A 22,017-nucleotide genomic window follows, 5' to 3' on the forward strand; every position below is an offset into this window, starting at 1 on the left:
CCATATGGGTCCCAGGGATCAAACAATCATCTTTACTTGCTGAGCTATGTTACCAGCCTCTCTTATCTTTTAGAACACTATAGAACTGCCTTTAGCAGTTCCTTGTCAGCAATATTGGCTTTTTCTAGCATGTATCTGTAAAATCTTTACTATAGTTTAGAGCTTAAATAATCTCTTAAAGTCCCACATCTTAAGGACTTGATCTCCAGTGGGGATGTGCTTTCTTCCGGCTGGGTCTGTTCACATGCACAAGGGTCCTAGGCTGAAACCTCCAAAACTGTGAGCTCAAACACCCATTTTCTTATGACATGTTGATTTTCTTAGGTCTTTTAATACAGTGGCAATGCTGGTTCACCCTCTTCCTGTCTCTAGTTCTTATGCCCTTGCCGCTGCTGCTGTAGTTGTTATCTTTTGGGGTTTTTGGTTTCGTTTGGTTTGGTTTGGGTTTTTTTAAGACAGGGTTTCTCTGTGTAGCTTTGGCCACTTTGTAAACCAGGCTGGCCTGGAAGTCAGAAATTAACCTGCCTCTGCCTCCTGAGCGCAAGGTCTTTTTGTTTTGTTTTGTTTTGTTTTTGTTTGTTTGTTTGTTTTTCGAGACAGGGTTTCTCTGTGTAGCCTTGGCTGTCCTGGAACTCACTCTGTAGACCAGGCTGGCCTCAAATTCAGAAATCCGCCTGCCTCTGCCTCCCAGGTGCTGGGATTAAAGGTGTGCGCCACCACCGCCTGGCTGCGCAAGGCCCTTTACTTTGATTTTAGGTATTAGTTACAACAATGCTCTACTTCTGTGGCAGTGTCTGTTTTAGTGAGGTCAGGTTGCTGCAACAATACTGTGGACTAGGTGACTGCTGAAATTTATTTCTTACAATTCTTGGAAGTTGGGATTTCTAATATCGAGGTGGTAAACTGATTAATGGTTTGTAAGGTCCCTCTTGGTGCCCACAAAACTGCCTTCTATATGTTCTTTCCTGGTAGAGTGATATCCTTTCTCTCTCTCTCTCTCTCTCTCTCTCTCTCTCTCTCTCTCTCTCTCTCTCTCTCTCTCTCTCTTTCTCTCTCTTTCCCTTTCTCTCTCCCTTCTTCCCCCTCTCCCTCTCCTCTCCTCTCCCCTTCCCCCTCTTCCCCTCCCTTTCCCCTTCCTCCCCCCTCTTTTTCAAAACAGGTTTTCTCTGTGTAGCCCTGGCTATTCTGGACCTTGCTCAGTAGACCAGGCTGACTTCAAACAACCTCATAGAGGTCCACCGGCCTCTGCATCTCAAGTACTAGGATTAAAGGTGCTACCACCTCCTGGCTCATCTCTTTCTTGTAACCCCATCTGTGAGGATCCCATCATCATGAACTCATTCCCTCTAACAGCTCTTCCTCCAGTAATATGCTTTACACAGGAATTCAAGGGGATACAAGCAGTTAATAACAGTGAGATACTAAAGTGGTCACCATAGACACAGTAGTAAGTGATTACAGGATCAGACCTAGTGCTCTGAGCATTATATTCATGTCTTCTACCCACAGGGTTTTGGTTTCTACAGTTTTGTCTGTGTGTAAAATACTAACATCTAATACTAATTGACATACTAATGTCACTGAGATGCCACAGCTTGATTTAACATTCTTTGGTTTGTGCCTAAAAGTAGGTGTTTCTCTAAGAAGCTGTGTTTTCTTTAAATGGGGTATGTCACTTAGAACTAAACTCAGGAACTCAGTTGTTACCTAGCTCTACCACGTTGTCACTGCAGGTCTTGAGTCAAAGAGATAAAAAATCTTTTTGAGCATCTTTAGGTCATGACTTGATATTTCTAAACCAATGTTAGTGAGACTTTCTTTGTTTTTCTGTCTTTCTTACCCTTTAATCTTTGTTTATAGTAACATTAGTAAAAATATAAACAACCTAGTGGTCATGGTGCACGCCTTTAATTCCAGCACCTAGAAGGCAGATACAGGCAGATCTCTATGAGTTCAAGGCCAATCTGGTCTACATAGTGAGTTCCAGGACAGCTAAGGCCACAAAGAGAAACCCTGTCTCGAACCAAAAATGAACAAATAAAATAAAACACCACCTGTTTCATACTCATTGAGACTCTGAGACTGGCATTGCTGAGAACTAGTAGGCCTGAGTAGGACATTTGGTTAGATGCTGCCAAGGTCCTTCCCTGCTTGAGACCCTGGGGATCATAGGTTCCTGCCAGCTCTGGAAGGTGACAGAATCTGCTGTCAGAGTTCTTCACTATCTTTAGCTGTAAAGTAACAAGTTTTTCCTTCTTTTGGTACTCTAGTCAGTAACAGACAGGAGCAGTCTAGTCCCCTGCGCTGGTTCTCACTGTTTTAAATACATAACATTGCTTGAGCGGACAATTTGGTTTTTGATTATGGTCACTTTAAATTGCCATCCCCACCCCATACTTTATCAGGGAAGTTAATGCTTTACAGGTTTCTGTCTGTTACAGCAAATATTGCCAGGGTCATATCTTGTTATTTTTATCTTGCCTATGTTTGTGGCCTTTTCTTTCTTTATCTGATGAGTCCCAAACATTAAGTCAGGAATTTTCAAAGAAGAACCAAAGCAAGAAAATAATTATAACCACAAGTCATTTTTAAGATCTCTGATTTTTCTCATTCTCTGTGAAGGGGTGGGGGGAGAAAGAGAAGTATATGCGGAGGCCACCCTCACATCATTCCTCGGGCCAGGGCTTGCCAGTAAGGTCAGCTTATCTGGCTGGTGAGCCCCTGCCTCTGTCTTTAGCTCTCCAGCACTAGAATTACAAGGGTATTATATCACGCACAGCTTCTTACATGAGTTCTCCATCAAACAAGAACTTTACTAACTGAGCTATCCTCCCATCCCCCAAAGATAATTGTTTTTTATAAACAGAATGTCTAAACGATTGTGCATTTAAATGCTTTTAGTTGTATAGTAAATTTAAGGTCATATGCTACATAGTTCCATCTGAAAGGCAAGCCTTTAGTATCAAATCTGTTAAGAATGAGGAAACTGTGTAAAAGTTTACAAGAAAAATGGCTGGAGAAATAGCTTAGTAGTTAAGTATACTTGCTGCTCTTGTGGAGGAACCAGGTTCTGTCCCTTGGGTGGTTACCCAAGCCATTTTCATGTTTTAATGAGAGGATGGTTTGAATTAATTTGCTAAAAGCTTATTTTTTCCAACTTATTTAATTAATGAAATGTTAGGCAGAAACCCTGATTAAAGTTATCATGAGGCTTTTTTTAAAAAACAAACTTGTTTTGGTACTCTATTGAACTCAGCATGCAAAGCTTAAGGTCAAATAGTTCAGTAAAAAATTCTATACTAGGGCTTGGGAGATGGTTGTGTGGTTAAGGGCACTGGCTGTTCTACCAGAGGACTTATATTTAATTCTCAGCACCCACATGGGTACTCACAACTGTCTGTAACTTCAGTTTCAGGGTCTGCAACATTCTTCTTTTACCCTCTGTGGGCACTGCTCACACTTGATGTACGTATATGCAGATAAAACACTCATGAGTGTAAGAAAATTTTTTAAAAAAATTAACTTATGACTTTCTCAAAATAATAATGAATATGCCACAAAGATTTGGTCAGTTTCATAGTGTATGTATATCACTCAAGTGATACATATATACACATTTATGGTTCAGAAACCTAGAGCGAAATAAAACAAGCCTATTTCTTTTTTTCAGGGAGCCTTATTCTGTTTTATTTATTTCTGCAGAGGAAATACCATGGTACTTTTTTTTTTTTTTTTTGGGTTTTTCAAGACAGCGTTTCTCTGTGTAGCCCTGGCTGTCCTGGATCTCACTCTGTAGACCAGGCTGGCCTCGAACTCAGAAATCTGCCTGCCTCTGCCTCCCAAGTGCTGGAATTATAGGCATGTGCTGCCACCGCCCAGCACCATGGAACTTTTGACAATATAGGCTTGAAATACATTCATTCAGAATGATGGTTACCTTAACTAGTATAAATGTAGCATTTTGTGTGTGTGTGTGTGTGTGTGTGTGTGTGAGAGAGAGAGAGAGAGAGAGAGAGAGAGAGAGAGAGAGAGAGAGATTGGGCTTAAAACAAATAAAAACCACAGAAATAAGGCCACCTCATAGATGAGGAAAGTATTCCATATGTAAATATTCATTTTATTTTTCTATTGTCTTTCTGTATTCGAGAGCTTCCTCTTTTGGTTTTTCAAGACAGGGTTTCTCTGTGTAGCCCTGGCTATCCTAGAACTAGCTCTGTAGACTTGGGTGGCCTTAAACTCAGATTCACCTGCCTCTGCCTCCCAAGTGCTGAGATTAAAGGTGTGAGGTGCCATACCCCCCACATCCAGCTAGAGCTTCCTTTTTGTGATGTCTTGCTGTGTTGCTTATGCTAAACAAATTTGCTCTCCTCCTGTCTGAGCCTCCTGTGTGTGGGTGCTATCACACCCAGTTTGAGCTTTTTTTTTTTTTGAGTTGCTCGTATTAGGTAGTGAGATTGTAGAGTTTTTGTTGAATCTCGCACAGTGAAAACAGAAACTACAGTAAGTGACATGTTTAGAATATTTAAAATATGTGAAAGACTTGAACTGCTCAGGTCCACCTGATGCATTATCCAAGTAGGTGGCACACTGCTTCCTTGTAACCATGCCCTGCTTTTCACTTCCTGCTCAGTAAACTGTGTGTTGAGCATATATGCTCATGTAGAGGATAACATAGCAGAAAATGAAATTTACATGTCATTTCACTGTGGTGGAGCCAGGGGGTATATTATGATTATTGGATATAGTTTGGGTACCTTTTTGAGTGGTACTTTAGCTTTACTTTCCAGTATTACTTGCAAAATTTAGAGGAAAGCTATTACTACAGATTGAATTGTTCACATTTGAATTAAACCTCATAGGTTGATTACATAAGGAGACTTGGATTTTTGTTTCGAACTATGCTACTAAATGGATAGGTTTTCTACTTTTACACCCATCCATTTTAGACTTGCCTGCATTGCATTACAAGTTCGAAGGCCAAAACATCATCATGTGTCAGTGATGAAGATTTTGTGGGAGAGACTAGAGAGACCTATTATGTTTGGCCTTGAGAGCAATGGTCAGACTTAGTAAAGAATTTATTTCAATTCAGGTATCAAACCAAATATACTTTACCATGTTAGTTAGCCCTGTCATATAGGAATATAGCCTAGGAAGGGTTGAGATTTCCCAGGGGCTAGTCATTTTATTTGTATTAGGCATAGCCCAGGCCAGTAAGGGCATCATTAACTTTATGCATACTTTAGAACCATTTTAGATTTTTTAAAATAGATATTCTTTGTTCAGTTACACATGGAACAGTGACTTTTGATGCATATGTCTCTGCTTCCCACCTGCGCTGTCATTTATTTCCCACCTACTCTTTCCTCACAGTTCTTGTTGCTGTTTGTTTTTTGAGACAGGATCTCTCTTTGTAGGCGTTGGTATCCTGGAACACTGCTATGTAGACCAGGCTGGCCATGAATTCAGAAGACAGTCACCTACTTGTGTGTGTGCTTGTTTATGAGACAGAGTTTATATGTGTGCTTGAGGAGGCCAGAGGTCAGCCTCAGGAGCCATCATCTTGTTTGTTACCATAGGTCTCTCATTAGTTTGGAACTCACCAAGTAAACTAGGCTAGGTGGTAGTGAACTCCAAAGACTGACTTGCTTGTCTCTACCTCCCCAAATCTAGGATTACAAATGTGGCACCCTCACCCAGCCTTTCGTTTTATGTGGGCCATGTATGGGGATTGAATTTGTATCTTCATGCTTGCAGAGCAAGCACTTCACCAACTAAGCTATGTTCCCAACCCGCGTGTGTGTGTGTGTGTGTGTGTGTGTGTGTGTGTGTGTTACTCTCCACTTTATTTATTTATTTAATTTATTTATTATATGGGTTCTCTCACTGAACGTGAAGTTTGTTCCTTTGGCCAGCCTAGCTGACTAGTAAGCTCCAGAAATCTGCCTGCCTCTGTCTCCTGCTGGTAACCCAGGCATTTTACTGACTAAGCCATTTCCCTAGCTTCCTGTGATTGATTGATTGATTGATTGATTTTGGGTTTCTTGAGACAGAGTTTCTCTGTGTAACTCCTGACTGTGCTCGGACTCAGAGATTCATTTGCCTGCCTCCTGAGTGCTGGGATTAAAGGTGTATACCACCACAACTCGGCCTGTAATTATTTTAATCATCCTTTGGAAATATACTGATTGGAAAGAGCTATTGATTTACTGAAAATTATGTAGCATAGTACAGTGGCTCATGGCTTATAATCCCAGCACTTTTGGGAGACTAAAACAGAAGGATTGCTATGAGTTGGATGCCAGCCAGGGCTACAGTGTGAAACCTTGTCTCAAAGAATTTAAAAAAAAAATGCAGAAAAGGAACTTTTTCAGCTAGCTATCTCCATTTGCTCTAGATTGGTAAATAGAATTTCAGCCAGAAATCAGCAAATAGGCAAACCTCTAGCTGTAATTATGGTAAAAGAATCTGAAACCTTTTTTTTTTTCCATAAAGAATAGGGAGGGGAAAAAAAGAATAGGGAGAGTGTGTATGTGAATATTGATGTTAGTATTTTCTCTTTTTAGTTGCTCTAGGTCGTAACCAGCCTTTGAAAAAGGAGAAACCAAAATGGAAAAGCGACTATCCCATGACAGATGGACAACTGCGCAGCAAGAGGGATGAATTCTGGGACACTGCACCAGCTTTTGAAGGCCGGAAAGAGATCTGGGATGCCTTGAAGGCTGCTGCACATGCTTTTGAAAGCAATGATCATGAACTGGCACAGGCAATCATTGATGGTGCAAACATAACACTACCACACGGTAGGTTTGGTGTCCTGATGACCAAGGGGCACAGTCTCCTTGCCTCCAGTAGCAGAGGACCACCTGAAGAGAGACTTCTGTTTTTCTTTTATACATTCCTCTAATTTTTTTATTATAGTAAAAAAATAGCTTTCTTCTATTTTCTTTTCTTTTTATATCTTTAAGCTGATCTTGGTTCATTTTTATTTTTATTTCATTTTCTTAATCTCAGAAAAGAGAACATTTGCTAAATGTGTATTTTCTACTTTCTGTGTGACTTAGTTTTTTCTAGAGACAACTTCCCCTCCCATCCTCTCCCCCTCGCCCAAGTCTGCTTCTCTCTCTTGGCAGTGTACATTCCCACCTGGAGGTAGCTGCTGCCACCGCTGCAGCCACTGCCGCCTTAACTACTTTCCTGTCAGAGCTGGGGTGTCTCAGCTTAGGCTTTATAAAGTACAGAGACATCATGGATGCCCCTTAGTCATGCTTTCCCATCATTTAGCATGAGCAGGTTTAGACTTTACAGTTCATTTTTTAAAATTAATATTTGGGATGGGAGGTATACAGAAGAGATGGCTACCAGTGGTTGCTGCTCTAGTAGAGGATCTGGGTTCAGTTCCCCTTGGTGGCTCACAAGTGTCTAACTCCAGGTCCAGGAAAATCTTATTCCCTCTCTGAAGGCACTGCTTTTATGTGGTGCATATAGATAGATAGAGATAGAAAGAGAAAGAGAGAGAGAGAGAGATCATACATATAAACATACATACATAGATAAAAATAAAATATTTTCTTTTAAATGTGCTTTTATTTTCTATGTATGGGTGTTTATTTTTGCCATGTGGATGCTGAGAAACAGGCCCATGTCCTGGAAAAACAGCAACAACTCTTACTGCTGAGCCATCTTTTCAGCCCAACTTCAAAGTTTTTAAGGATTGTTTTCCATGACTCTAGCCTGAGCCATACAAGAGCTCTTTATTGCTTTAGAAGTGTGACTAAGAATCATCATAATGTATATGTATCCAAGAACACATAGATGCTAGACTTGTGCACTCTTTTATGGTCTCCTTGATTCAAAACATTAAATGTTTGGTATTATGCTTATATATGTTATATAACATATATAACATATATATGTGTGTGTATGTTAGTTTTATATATGTACTCTTTGTTATTTTGATTTATGTATTTGTGTTTTTTTCTTTAGCTTTCCAAGTTAATAGCTTTCTAGGTTGTTTGTTCAGACTTATGTAAGGAACAGGCACCTACAGGTACTATTGCCCTTTGTTGGCCACCATTGTTTTCCCCAAGGTCTTTTTTGTTTTATTTGTAGAGGGGCAGTGCTTTAGTAATTTAATCATCTGCAGAATGTTCTTTGACTCTTTGTCCAATACAGGATGTTTTACTCATAAGCCTTGCCAAATTTCCAAATCCCCATTATACTCTAATTAGTCGTGCTTCTAAGAAGCATTCCTTGTTTTATGACTGTCTGTTATTTATTATGAGAACTCTTTAGCATAGGCTTATATCCTCAACATTTATTGAATTTGAATTGTATTTGAATTATTTGAGCGCCATTTTAGGATACCTATTTAGCTTCGGTTTCAGGCTAGTGTTTAAATCCTTTACCTCTTCCATGATTGTAGATGAGGGGATGGTGACATTGTTCTCCATCTGCCCCTTCAGCTACTTCATTAATGTGACAGAGAGTAAAGGTTCTTCTTTCATGAAGTTGCATTACTCATTTCTTTCTAATGCATATATCCCTTATTTCCCAAACGGAATCTATTGTGGTTGTTTTAATCTAGAATCCTGGAACTTTGAATTCCTCATTTTATTTTATTTTATTTTTAAAGATTTATTTATTATTATAATTAAGTACACTGTAGCTGTCTTCAGACGCACCAGAAGAGGGCGTCAGATCTCATTACGGGTGGCTGTGAGCTACCATGTGGTTGCTGGGATTTGAACTCTGGACCTTCAGGGGAGCAGTCAGTGCTCTTACCCGCTGAGCCATCCTTCCAGCCCGATTAATACATAATATAGTTACCTGTAGCTATTTACGGTCTCCAAAGTGTGGCTTAATTTAAAAGCTCATGGAGGCAGGGATCAACAAGATGGCTCAGCAGTGTTTACAGTCAAGTCTGTTGACGTGTGAGTTTAATCCCAGGAGCCAGCATAGTAGAAGGAAAGAGAACTAACTTCCTCAAGTTGCCCTATGATGTCCATATGTGCACTATAGCATGCACACATACATTACAATAATTGCATTAAATAAATGTAACAAATATGTTTTAAAAATGCTTTTAAGTTCAAAAAGGCAATGTATCTGTTTCGTGTATAGCATCTGTTTGTATGTATATCCTATTAAGTAGAGACTCAAATCTCTATTAAATATTTAAGTCTGATTACTGCTCATCTGTATGAACTGTCAAGAAAACTAATGTTGCTATGCCAGGTATGGTGAGGCATGCCTTTAATCTCAGCACTCAGCACTCAGGAGGTAGAGATAAGTGGATCTCTTGAGTTCAAAGCCAGCTTGCTTGGTCTACTTTGCTAGTCTAGTAGAGCAAGGCCTACATAAACAGACCCTGTCTCAAAAATCCAAAACAACAACAATAATAATCTTTGCTGGCAGCTCCATCAACCAACACGTCGTGTCTTTAACCTTAGAACTTGGGAGGCAGAAGTGAATGGATCTCTGAGTTTGAGGCCCGCCTGGTCTACAGAGCAAGTTCCAGAACAGCCAGGGTTACACAGAGAAACCTTGTATTGAAAACCAAAAGAAAGAAAGGGAAGGAGGGAAAGAGATTGTGTGAGAGAGAAATATATTCTGCATAAGCATGGAAGAACCATGGTGATGTTTGAGCATTCCTCTCTCAAATGCTTTATCCCGGACTTGTTGGCAAGAAGGCTTTGTCATTGATATCCTTGAATGTTTCTCTAGTTTCCTCTAAAGCTTATCAGTGACATCTCTTGGGTGGGCCTGTCAATTAAGCTCTGTCATACATCCCTAATTTGCCATCAGTTACAATTCAGCTACTTAATTGAATGTCTTTACTTAGACCTACTCAGTGGTAGGTTTTGACATCACTTGTGCTTCTACTGTAGTGATGAGAGCTTTGTGGCTTTAAACAAATCACTTCTGGTGACCTTCATTTCTCTTTGTCATTTGTGGACCGTGGTCCACATAGGTCTGGTTGGATGAATCTCTTGTGAGTCATTTACCATAGTGCTTGACCTACCAAAAGCACTTAGTAAACACTGGAGCTATAGGGTCCCTTTTTCTCCCCCACTGGACACTGGCACTAACAGGTACATTACCTGCACCACACTTGACTTACAGACTCTGACCCGCCTGTATCCACTTTCCCATAGCCTCCTGTCTGTAAAGAACCTTTTCCCCATAGGTTTTACAGCAGGTTTTTAAAATTTGCCTTGTATTTCTTCAAGAGTTTGTTCCTTTTTTCTCATGGTTTGGTATTTTGCCATCATGTAAAAAATTCTAAAAATATACTTTTTTAAAAAGTTAGTTGTAATGGATATATGTATGTGTGTCAACTCTCTTATATGAAAAAAAAATTAGTAGCAGTCCCCATTTTATTCCGGAGAAAACTGAAACAAGGAAAATCATACCTTATATGAATCAATCATTATAAATCATGGAACTGAAATTCGACTCATCTAAAATGTAACAAAAATACCTTTGATTCACACCCAATATACAATTTCAAATCTGTGAATTTATAAAGTGATTACACGAGTCTTCTTCAATGTTTCTTCTATGCCTGGTACTTTTAGTACCTTGCATATTCCTAAAATACTTTAAAATGATAGACTTTTATTAATACTTAAGATAAACAGTACTTTTTAATTTTTTTTCTACTTTTTTTTTTTTTTTTTTATTTTTTGTTTTTCGAAACAGGGTTTCTCTGTGCAGCCCTGCTGTTGTGGAACTCACTCTGTAGACCAGGCTGGCCGCGTGTGCCACCACCGGCATATTTTCTTAAGGTGTCTCTGAAGGCCGTTAAAAAAACAGGCCAGGATGCTTACCTTGGTGTTGCACACCTTTGATTCCATCACTCAATAGGTAGAGGCAGGTGAATCTTTGAGTTAAAGGTCAGCCTGGTCTACAGAGTGAGATCCTGGCCAGCCAAGGCTACAAAGTAGAGACACCCTGTCTCATATAGAAAAGCAGTTCAAGGAGTTCATAGAGTGGTTAAGAGTACAGGCTGCTCTTCCAGAGAACTCTGGTTCCATTCTCAGTACACATGATGGCTGTCAACATCTGTAATTTCAGGTCAGGGGATCTAACACCCTCTTCTGGCATCTGTGGACACTGCAAACAAGTGACACATAAGCATACATACAGGCATCCATACACATAAAAATAAGAATAATTAAAATCTTGATTGATTGATGTTTATTGACTAAGCTTCTCCTCCCTTCTTTCCTCCCAGTCTCTCCCTATTACCTCTCCCCCCCTTCACTCCTCCTCCCCTTCTCCCCAGAAAAGTTTGAGACAGGGTCTCTTTGTAGCTGTTCTGGAACTCACAGAGATCCAACTACCTTCTCCTCCTCCCCTCCCCAAAGAGCTAGGATTAAAGACACACACCACCACTGCCTGGCCTCCCATCCTCCCTCAATCCAGAGGGTCTGAGGTAAAAAATAGATGTAGGCACATCTCTAGCCAGAAGTATTCTTCGAAACAATAGAAACGAGGCTCTGCCTTAAAACAATGTGGAAGACAAGAGCTGATTTCACAAAGTTGTCCTCTGATTATACACACATTCAGCAATTTTTTTTTTTAAATTAAAAATAGAGGAAAAAAAAAACCCTCCAAAAACTTCAAGAAATGGGCAAGGGCAGGGTATGTTGCATGCCTGTAATCCTGGCACTTGGAATCTAAAGCAAGAGGATCACTTGTTGAAGCAAGAACATATCTTCAAAAATCTAGGTTACTTTAAAAGTCCTAAGAAATGGAGGACTAACTATAATACAGTTACTTTTACATAGATGATTTTTCCTTGGCTTTTGTAGTGTTTAGAAGTGAAACCATCCTTAATAAGGAGCCTGATGACCAATTAATCATAAATGGCGTATCATTCTCTTCTTTCTGTCCTCTAACAGACAAAGGTGGCTGAGTGTTACAAACCGTGAATGTGTCTGCTCTGCTGCTGCCGTCATGCTTTTTCTTGAATTAGAGTGATACAGTCTGAAAATAGCTGTGGTGGGAGGTTATTCCTGAGCCAGGAGGCTTGTCTTTGAAGAAAACCTCCTTTCTTCATTGTTGGGGTGGGGTGAGAGTGGGGAGGAAGCTGGGTTTCTCACATCCCAAGGGAACAGCTGTATCAGCTTCCACTTCTATAAGGCCTCTGGGCTTTCAGCAGACACCAGATGCAAGTGCTTCTGGCCTGCTACTCTGCCCCCTTAAGGAAATGAAACCCAGGAACTAGAGATTAAATGTCCCCTGTAGAAATTCAGCAAAGTGTTACACAGTGTTTAATACTAGTTTTACCATCAGGTGACTTCAGTGGTATTTAGCTAAGCCACTTTGGCCTCTGCTTGCCAGGAAAGATGTTAGCTTGGTTCCTGTAGTTGCCACAGTCCTCCTGGCTTGGTTAGTGGATGACAAAGCTTTCGGGCCTAGAGGCAGCCAGGCTGGCTCAGTCCCCAGCATGGCCTTTCCAGGGGGAGAATCTAGTTTTTTAGCAGCCCTACAGTCCTGAAGACTGCTCCCAAGGGCTGCTTAAAGGTAGTTGATGGTCTTTTGATGTTATGATTCATTTGTAAAGAAGCCCATGCAGGATGAGGCAAAAGGCTGAAACTTTTTAAAACTGATTCATATTATTATATTGCTGTTTGAGAAATACTCCCTCAAGTGTATAATTTTATTTTATTTATTTATTTATTTATTTTTAAAGATTTATTTTACGTATATGAGTACACTGTAGATGTACGGATGGCTGTGAGCCATCATGTGTGGGGCTGCTGGGAATTGAACTCAGGACCTCTGCTGGCCCTAGCTGTCTTCAGAAGCACCAGAAGAGGGCGTCAGATCTCATTATGGGTGGTTGTGAGCCACCATGTGGTTGCTGGGATCCGAACTCAGGACCTTAGGAAGAGCAATCAGTGTTCTTACCTGCTGAGCCATCTCGCCAGCCCATTAATTTTTTATCTTTACAAATTTCTATAGGCAGGCTTTGTTTGTTTGTTTTGGTCCTTTTGAGACAGTCTTATATAATCCAGACAGTTCTTAAACACAACATATAACTGAGACTGGCCTTTCCTTGTCTTCCTGCCTCTATTTCCCAAGAGCTAGTATTACAGGGGTGGCCTCCACCATGCCTGGCTCTAGTGATATATGTTGAAGCCTAATTGAAAGTAGCCAGAGAAAACAGTTAACCAAGGGAAATAGGGTATCTAAGCTAATCATCTAGATAAAATACAAATAAATGAAAACACTTTAAGAAAATTGTGTAAGAAATCACAACAAACTGATGAGTTGGCAGCCTTCTGCCCACAGGAGAAGCTTCGGGCTTCCTGGGTTGGTGAGATGATGCCCTCCCTGGCAGGTACTTATCCTGATGGCTGGTTGTCTCTGACAGGTCCTACAGTGGGTTTGTGAGAAGGAAAAAAAAGTCTGCAGTGGATATTAGATAATAATGTAAACAAGCCGGGCTAGAACTTTGGAAATAGTGAGGCTTTGCTAGACAAGCTGAGCTTCAGTGCCAGAGGGTAGTGATTGAAACCTTCTGTGGTTTCTAATGTAGCCAGGACTGAGAGTGATTTTGCCAAGGGGGTAAATCCCCACAGTGGTCAGCTTTTGAAAAAATACCTTCCTCTTGTGCATAAGCACTCTGGCCTTCTGTGAAAACAGATATGCATGTGTGTGCGTGCATGTGTATAGGCAGAAACCCAAGGTCTGTCTATGTTGGATGCCCACCAGTTTCCTGGATTCTAAGGTGCTCTAAGTCAAACACAGCTAAAGATTTGACACTGGGGTCCACATAGGAGTAAGAACATGTGACCTTCGTCTTTTTGGGTGTGTGTCAAATATTTTCCAGTTTTATACATTTACCTACACACTCCACGATTTTATCTTTCTTTGCAGTGTTCTAAGTACCATGGTTTCATTATCCACTCATCAACTGATAACCATCTAAGCTGGTTCCATGTTCTAGCTCTTCAGAATAGAGCAGTGTTGAGCATGCGCGAGCACATGTATCTCTGTAGTAGGCAGCAGTGTCCTTCGGGATATACCAGGAATGAATGCTCTAACTGGGCTATACAGTAGGTCTGTTTGGATTTTTTTGAGGGACCACTGCACTGATTTTCATAGCCAGCCTTTTACTGGGATCCAGGTACTTGTGCTTGCTTGTGAAGCAGGTACTTCATCAACTGAGCCATTTCCCCAGTCCTTACTGGATTTCTTTAAGCAAACCTTTCTGTTTTCCATTGCTCTGTTTTTCTTTTGTTTTTGTTTTCATTGTTGTAGTTGTTTTTCAAGACAGAGTATATAACAGCCCTGGCTGTTGTACATAACCCAGGAACTTGTTTTGTAGACCAGGATTGTCTTGAATTCAGACAATCTACCTCCGCCTTCCAGTTATTGTAGACCAGACAGTGACAGTACTACGTCTGTTTGCAACCTTACAGCATGTAAGCTTCTCTGAATGGGCACACTTCCTTTGGATGCTGTGGGGTTGCATCTCTCACTGCTAGGGATTGTCTTTGGCTTACTGATAAATACTGTCATGTTATTAGGCTGGACAGCACACTAGTATCTTATTTGTCATGCCTTACATTTTTCTCTAAGTCCATTTATTTCTTCCATTTAACCATCTTATTAACATAATAAGCTGTGTGCTTTTTTTGTTGTTTTGTTTTGTTTTGTTTTTTGTTTTGTTTTGTTTTGTTTTGTTTTGTTGGTTTTTAGATACAGGGTTTCTCTGTATAGCCCTGGCTGTCCTGGAACTCATTCTGTAGACCTGGCCGGCCTCGAACTCAGAAATCCGCCTGCCTCTGCCTCCCAAGTACTGGGATTATAGGTGTGCACCACCACTGCCCGGCTAAGCAGTGTGCTCTTATCTTTATGTTATATATTTATTCAGGAATCTGATTAATGGTTATTTCATTGTTATTTACTAGCTATTTTAACAAAACATATCATTATCAATTTTCCCATCTGTAAAATATGTATAGTAGACCTACATAGACTTTCTGCTATTATATATCCCAATCCCACTTATCTCCCTGTCCCTTCATATCTTCCCTCTGCCCTTGCAACTCCCCCCCCCAAAAAAATAAAAATAACAATAACAGTGACAACAACAACAACCAAAGAAACAAACAAACAAAATCCTCATCTTGGAAGCTGTAATGTGTAACAATGTGTCACACAGTGTACCCTTTTGTCCACATATCTTTACTTGCACGTTCTCAATTACATTGGGTCTTTGTCAGTGCTGGATCCTCACTGAGACTCCTCTCGGATACCCTGTTGTTGTGTCATGGAGATCCTGCAGCATAATTTAATCTGCAAGACTAGCCCCTTCACTTGCTCCAGCAGTTCATAGATGGGGTAGATGTTTTGGGGTGGGCCAAAGCCCTGTATCTGGGCCTAGATAGTAGCTGAGTTAGTTACGCACACCACCAGGGCGAGCCCCCTCCAGTATGCCCCAGCTAACTCACCTAATGCTACAGCCAGTGAGGGGCAGGGCTGACTCTCATTGGAGGTAGGGGGGTTGCCAAATGGTTATATAATAGAATATGGTCAGCCCTAAAGTCATACACATACAACACTAAAGGAACTCAGTAGGTTTTATTTATATATTTAATGCATTTATATCCGTCTATATAACAATAATTAAAGAAGTCATAATTTAAGAGGGGATATGGAAGGGGCGGAAAAGAGGGAATGATATAATGATTTTAATTATCCTGCTAAGAGGCAGGAAGCTTGGATATACTGTCTGTGGTTGGGGAACTGCTTTCCACTGACACCCAGTGATAGCCAAGTATGGATTTTGGGTAAACATCTCCATCTTCCAAAGTGTTTAAGTAAATAGCTTTTTATTTTTTTCCTGAGATATGCATTAAGCTTTTTTTTTTTTCATTTAGAAATAGACTTTTTAATGCCTCAGTTGCACCCATAATTTATTGAAGTATGCTAAAATTCTCTATTCCTTGGGACTTTAGGAGTACTGTTTTGTTAAGCAACAGAAAAAATGATATACAAGTGTTTATCAGAACCCTGTTATTTAATCTTTCCAAATAGCTTTACTCACATAGAAAGTGACATGTGTGCTGATGCTGTAAAAGTGTGTATTGGGGGTCCTGCAGATTAGGGGTTAGTCTCCCTAAACTTGTCCCTTTCTGCTGCTTCAATTAGTGTAGGTCTTTCAGGACTGAGTCTGATTTGATTTTGTGTGTATGGGTGTTTTGCCTGCATGTATGTCTGTGCACCATGTATACTCCTAGTGCCCAAGGAGGTCAGAGCACAATAGCTCTCCTGGTGCTGAGAACTAGACTTGGGTCCTCTGCAAGAACTGCAGAAACAGCACGTACTGCCCCCACCCCCAGCCCTGACCTGATTCTGAAGCCATTAAAAACTAAGCAGAGTCTTCCCCTGGGCCATGAGGTTTCTTTTTTGTTCTGCCAGTTCTCCACTGTGCTGTAGGGACAGTTGTACAGTCAGGTAGGTGTGTGACAGTTCTCTCTTGATCCCACTCAGCTGTACTGTGGCTCCTCGAGGTCCCATCGCTGGTCTGTGCTCTGCCTCAGCCAGGGCTCACTCCTTAGGTTGTGTTTACTCCTGTCTTCATATCATCATCCCTGTGGTGCTCTCCAGAACACCCACTCCTATAGCATTTCTCTTTCAGTTCAAATAAATCTAGTTGCTTTTCCATTCTCTGATGTCTGTACAGCAATACTTGAATTTTCAAAATTGCCTGTTTGTACTTGCCTGCAGTGGTTTGTTCTGTGTTGATTGGAGTTGATCAGAGGCTGCCATGTGCCAGGGCAAGCTTCACTCACAGCCTTCTTCCTTGGTGCAGTGTGGTTCTGTGAGTAGACACTCAGGAGTACCACTGTTCTCATGCACCTGTGTATACAGCCTTTACTAACAGAATCAACGTTGTCCAATAAATTGTTCAAAAGGCATTAGCCACAAAGGGCTCTGTCTGTTCGAGTAGTTGTTTCTGGGATAATCCTCACCTGTAGGCGAGAATATACACAAATATTTTTTTGACTGATTTTCCATGTAACTGCACCCTAAAGATGAACCTAAGCCATATTTAATTAAGTATCTGGATGTACCTGTATTAATAGTGTGCATGTTGTACAGGTTCACATTAGGCTGTTTTCAGGCGGGTAATATACTTTGAGCATGTTTTCCCCAGTACACTACACATTACTACCTTTGCCTTGGCTGGTTCTTGGGACTCCAGCTTCATGATCTTTTTCATATGCATGGGTATTTTGGCTGCATGTCTGCACCACATGCATGTAGTACCCCAGAGGCCAGGAGAGGAAGTCAGGTCCCCTGGAATGAGAGTTACAGAAGCTTGTGAACTGTGGGTACTGGAAATTGAACCCAGGATCCTCTGGAAGAGCAACCAGTGCTCTTAATCTCAGTGCATTTCTCCAGCCCCATGTATAATTTCGTTGTTTTTGTTTTTCGAGACAGGGTTTCTCTGTATAGCCCTGGCTGTCCTGGAACTCACTCAGTAGACCAGGCTGGCCTCGAACTCAGAAATGTGCCTGCCTCTGCCTCCCAAGTGCTGGGATTAAAGGTGTGCGCCACCACTGCCCAGCCCATGTATAATTTTTATATGTATGTACAGACTGTTAAGAGATTTTCCATGTAGCCTCTTCTTTCCCCTGAATTCACAGCCTCCCTCATTATCAGTGTCCATCACAGAACGGTATACTTGTTGAGATGAGTAAACCATTGTTGTCACTTCATTAGCACCCAAAGCACATAGTTTATGTCAGGGTCACCAGCAGTGCTATACACTCAGGGTTTGCACAAATTTATAATGACATCTGTTTGCCAGTAGTAGAACTATACAGAGTGGGCTCTACTGTCTTAAACCCTCTTTGTTCCACCTATCCATTTTTCCCTCCAACCCGTCACCTGGCAACCACTGATTGTTTTTTTTTTTTTTTCTTTTTTCAAGACAGGGTTTCTCTGTATAGCCCTGGCTGTCCTGGAACTCACTCTGTAGACCAGGCTGGCCTCGAACTCCGCCTGCCTCTGCCTCCCAAGTGCTGGGATTAAAGGCGTGCACCACCACCCGGCCTGATTTTTTTTTTTTTAAAGATTTATTTATTTTATTATAAATAAGTACACTGTAGCTGTCTTCAGGCACACCCAGAAGAGGGTGTCAGATCTCATTATGGGTGGTTGTGAGCCTCCATGTGGGATTTGAACTCAGGACCTTCAGAAGAGCAGTCAATGAATGCTCTTACCCTCTGAGCCATCTTGCCAGCCCCCCCCCCTTTTTTTTTTAAGTATCTTACTATTTTTGCCTTTTCCAGAGTGCCAGATACTTTGATTCATCGGCAGTGTACCCTTTCAGACTGGCTCCTTTCAGTTAATATTAAGTACTGTTTCCTACATATCTTCATTTTCTTTGTAGTACAGAATAAAATCCATTGTGTATTCTACAGTTTATCCACTCCCACACTAAAGGACGACTTACTTGCTTCCGTATAGAGATTTTGAGTGGACTCAAGTTTTCACTTCCCTTGGAACTTCAGATCATCTAGTAAGAAATTGTCAGACTGAAGGCTGAATGTGGTGGTGTATACCTATAATTCCAGCACTTGAGTGGCAGAGGCAAGAGTTCACAATTTTGAGCCCAGAATTTGCTATGTATAGTGAGTTTGATTATCAACCAGACTACATAGTGAGACCCTGTCTCAAAAAGAAACATTGCCAGAGAGGACCTACGAAAAGTTGGAAAGGAAGGGATGTGATGTTGTTGTTGATGTTGATGGTGATAATAAAGGTTCTGTTGAGAGAGGAAAGGAGCACAGGGTGGGAGCAAGCAGTCCTCCCAGGCAGCTGGGACAGGATCTCCTTAGTGCTCCATCTCCCCAGCCTTGGTACTGTCAGAGCTCTGGACTTTGGCCATTGTTGTATGGTTGGTTTCATAGTGGTGTGGTGTTCCACATCATTTCACCCATCTATCTTCTGCCTCATCATCCTTGTGAAGAATTTTATCAAGGTGTTTGAATTCTTAGTTTTCTAGGCTTTTCTGTTTGTATTTGTTGTTTTGAAACAAGGTTTCACTATTTGCCTAGGCTGGCCTGAAGCTTAATTTTGGGTGTGGAGATTACAGTATATCTTTACTATGGCTGGTCTTCAGCCCACTTCCTAAAAGTCTTGTTTTCTTATTACTGAGTTTTGAGAGCTCTTTTGGTTTTTCAAGACAGGGTATCTCTGTGTATCCCCTGGCTGTCCTGGAACTCTATAGACTAGAATGGCCTTGAACTCACAGAAATTCACCTGCCTTTGCCCTTGGAGTGCTAGGATTAAAAATGTGTACCACCATTGCCTAGTTCTATGTATGTTTGTGTAACAGTCTTCTATTATGTCTTAAAATTTTTCTTGCTGTTTGTGTCTTTTTATTCTCTTGGCTGTCCTTAGAGGAGCCTAGATTTTCTAACTCTGATGAAAATCAGCTCATTGATTGATTGTACATTTGCTGACATATTGTTCAGGTAACAACATTTAGATTTTTTTCTTTTGCTTTCAGTAGTTTGTACCTTTGTATTTTACATTTAGCCTGTAATTTTTTCCCCCCGGTGGCAGTGGTAGGGTGGGCACATGTGTGCCATGGCATGCATGAGGGGAATCACAGGGCAACTGGTAGGAGTCAGTTTCCTCTTTCCACTATGTGGGTTCTAGGGATTGAATTCAGGCTGTCAGGCTTGGTGGCAAGTGTTTTTAGTCACTGAGCCATTTGTCCACCTATGGTGTATTTTAAATTAATTTTTATGACATGAGTAACTTCTGTATTGAGATTATTTTTTTGTAGTTCATTAGCCCTATGGAACCCTGTCTTTTCTGTACTCCCTTTCCTTTGTTTCTTTTATATAATCATTTCATTATGTTTATGTGAGTTGTACTTCTTGACTTTCATCTGTTTTATTGATCATGATTGTGTTTTAACATTTTTTTTTTTTTAGGGTTTTTTTTTTTTTTAATTTTTGAGATAGCCTAGACTATCTCTGTATATAGACTAACCTCAAATTATGTCTCTCTTCCTACTTCACCCTTCCAAGTGCTAGAGTTTCAGTATGAGCTACCATGCCCAGTTCCATACCATCTTGGTTACTACAAGTTTACCATAAACCATTCCTTCTACGTTAAGTTTTTAACCTTATATACAACTTAGAGAAGAGTGTCCAAAATCTACAAAAACAAACAAACAAACACAAAGAACAACTTCTGTTCTTTCCTTCCTAATCTTTCTTGCACTAGCCTGGTTCCTAGTCTTAATGAGAAATTAAAAATGTATTACCTTTAAGTTTAGTGTTACAGGATTTTTTAAACTTTTTTTAAAGAGGGCATCAGATCCCATTACAAATGGTTGTGAGCCACCATGTGGTTGCTGGGAATTGAACTCATAACCTCTGGAAGAGCAGTCAGTGCTCTTAACCGCTGAGACATCTCTCCAACCCCCTAAAACTGTTCTTCATGAAGCTAAGAGTAGTATTGCTGAAAGTTTTTATCAGGAAGAAGTACTAGATTTTGCCAAGTGTTTTTTTTCTCAATCTTATATGGTTATATGATATTTTTTTGCTTAACCTAATGCTATGAATTAGCTAAAATCTGAAGGTTGAGCCAGTCTTGAATATTTAGAATAAATTTTGACTTGGGAATGGTATATAATTTTTTTTTAGTGTTGTATTTGATGTACCTCATATTTCGTTGAGGATTTTTCAGTCTTTTCTTGAGATATTAGCCTGTAGAGGGTTTTTGTTTTGTGTTGTTTTGTTCCTTTAGCACTAAGGTAATACTTGCTTCATAGAATGCATTAGGCAGTGTCTCTTCTGTCTTGTGAAAATAGAAGGTTGTTATAATTTCTTATTTTAATGTTCAACAGAATTCACAGTTGGCCCATCTGGAGTTGGTGCTTTCTGTTTTAAAAAATTATTAGTTATTGATTCAGTTTCTACAGATAAGGCCTATTAGGATTATCTCTACATTTGTAAACTTCGTTAGATAATGTTTTTCAGAGAATTGGTCTGTTTCATCTAGAGGATCAAATTTGTACACATGGGGGTATTCATTGTACTCTTTTACGATTCTTTTAATGTCAGTTCATGTGTAGCTGCACCTGATTGATGCACACAGTCCCTTATGTAGTTTCTTTTGCTCCCACTGCTGGAAGCACAGGAGTTTTCCTCTGTTTGCAGGGAGGGAGTGGGGGTCTACAGTGATAAACTTACAGGGCCCCACATCTGCCAGGGTCCTCTTAGAGCTTTTCTCTTGGCTTTCCTGTTAATTCCCTAGCAGTATACCTGTTAGAGTTTATGATGAGAGTGTCGAGGCTGAAAGCACTGAGTAGACAGAGCATGCTCACTGAAACTGTCCCTGTCCCCTCTCTCTGCAGGTGCACTGACAGAGTGCTACGATGAGCTGGGGAACCGGTACCAGCTGCCAGTCTATTGCCTGGCACCACCAATCAACATGATAGAGGAAAAGAGTGACATAGAGACTCTGGACATTCCTGAGCCACCTCCCAATTCTGGACACGAATCTCAGCTCCGTCTGCGGCTCTCCACAGGCAAAGACCTCAAGCTTGTGGTCCGCAGCACAGACACAGTGTTTCACATGAAGAGGCGCTTACATGCCACAGAAGGTGTGGAGCCAGGCAGCCAACGGTGGTTCTTCTCTGGCAGGCCTCTCACTGATAAGATGAAGCTGGAGGAGCTGAAGATCCCCAAGGACTATGTGGTGCAGGTTATAGTGAGCCAGCCTGTGCAAAACCCAACACCAGTGGAGAACTGAGCTGGGCTTGCCTTCTTCCAAGATCCCTTGGCTCCTTTTTATTGTTACCATTTCCTACTCTAAGGCGTGAAATTTATTTTCACTGCTCTGAATTCCCTATGAATGGATTTAGTTCTGAGGAATTACCAGTGAAAAATTCCATCTGTGATGGAGACCAACAAAAATAATAAAAACACACAGAGCCAGCCTCTGGTACTCTTATAATTACAA

General features: G+C 40.8%; 1 protein-coding gene across 1 annotated transcript in view; it reads left to right on the forward strand.

The window, feature by feature from the left end:
* Ubtd2 (ubiquitin domain containing 2) overlaps nucleotides 1-22,017 on the forward strand; it is a 52,282-nt gene extending 30,265 nt beyond the window's left edge. The window contains exons 2-3 of the mRNA XM_031351129.1: nucleotides 6,567-6,803; nucleotides 21,410-22,017. Coding sequence (XP_031206989.1) covers nucleotides 6,567-6,803; nucleotides 21,410-21,807 — 635 coding nt within the window. The 3' untranslated portion in view covers nucleotides 21,808-22,017. The remainder of the gene's footprint in view (nucleotides 1-6,566; nucleotides 6,804-21,409) is intronic.

The sequence above is a fragment of the Mastomys coucha genome, unplaced genomic scaffold, assembly GCF_008632895.1.
Source record: "Mastomys coucha isolate ucsf_1 unplaced genomic scaffold, UCSF_Mcou_1 pScaffold5, whole genome shotgun sequence".
In the NCBI taxonomy this organism is placed as follows: Eukaryota; Metazoa; Chordata; class Mammalia; order Rodentia; family Muridae; genus Mastomys; species Mastomys coucha.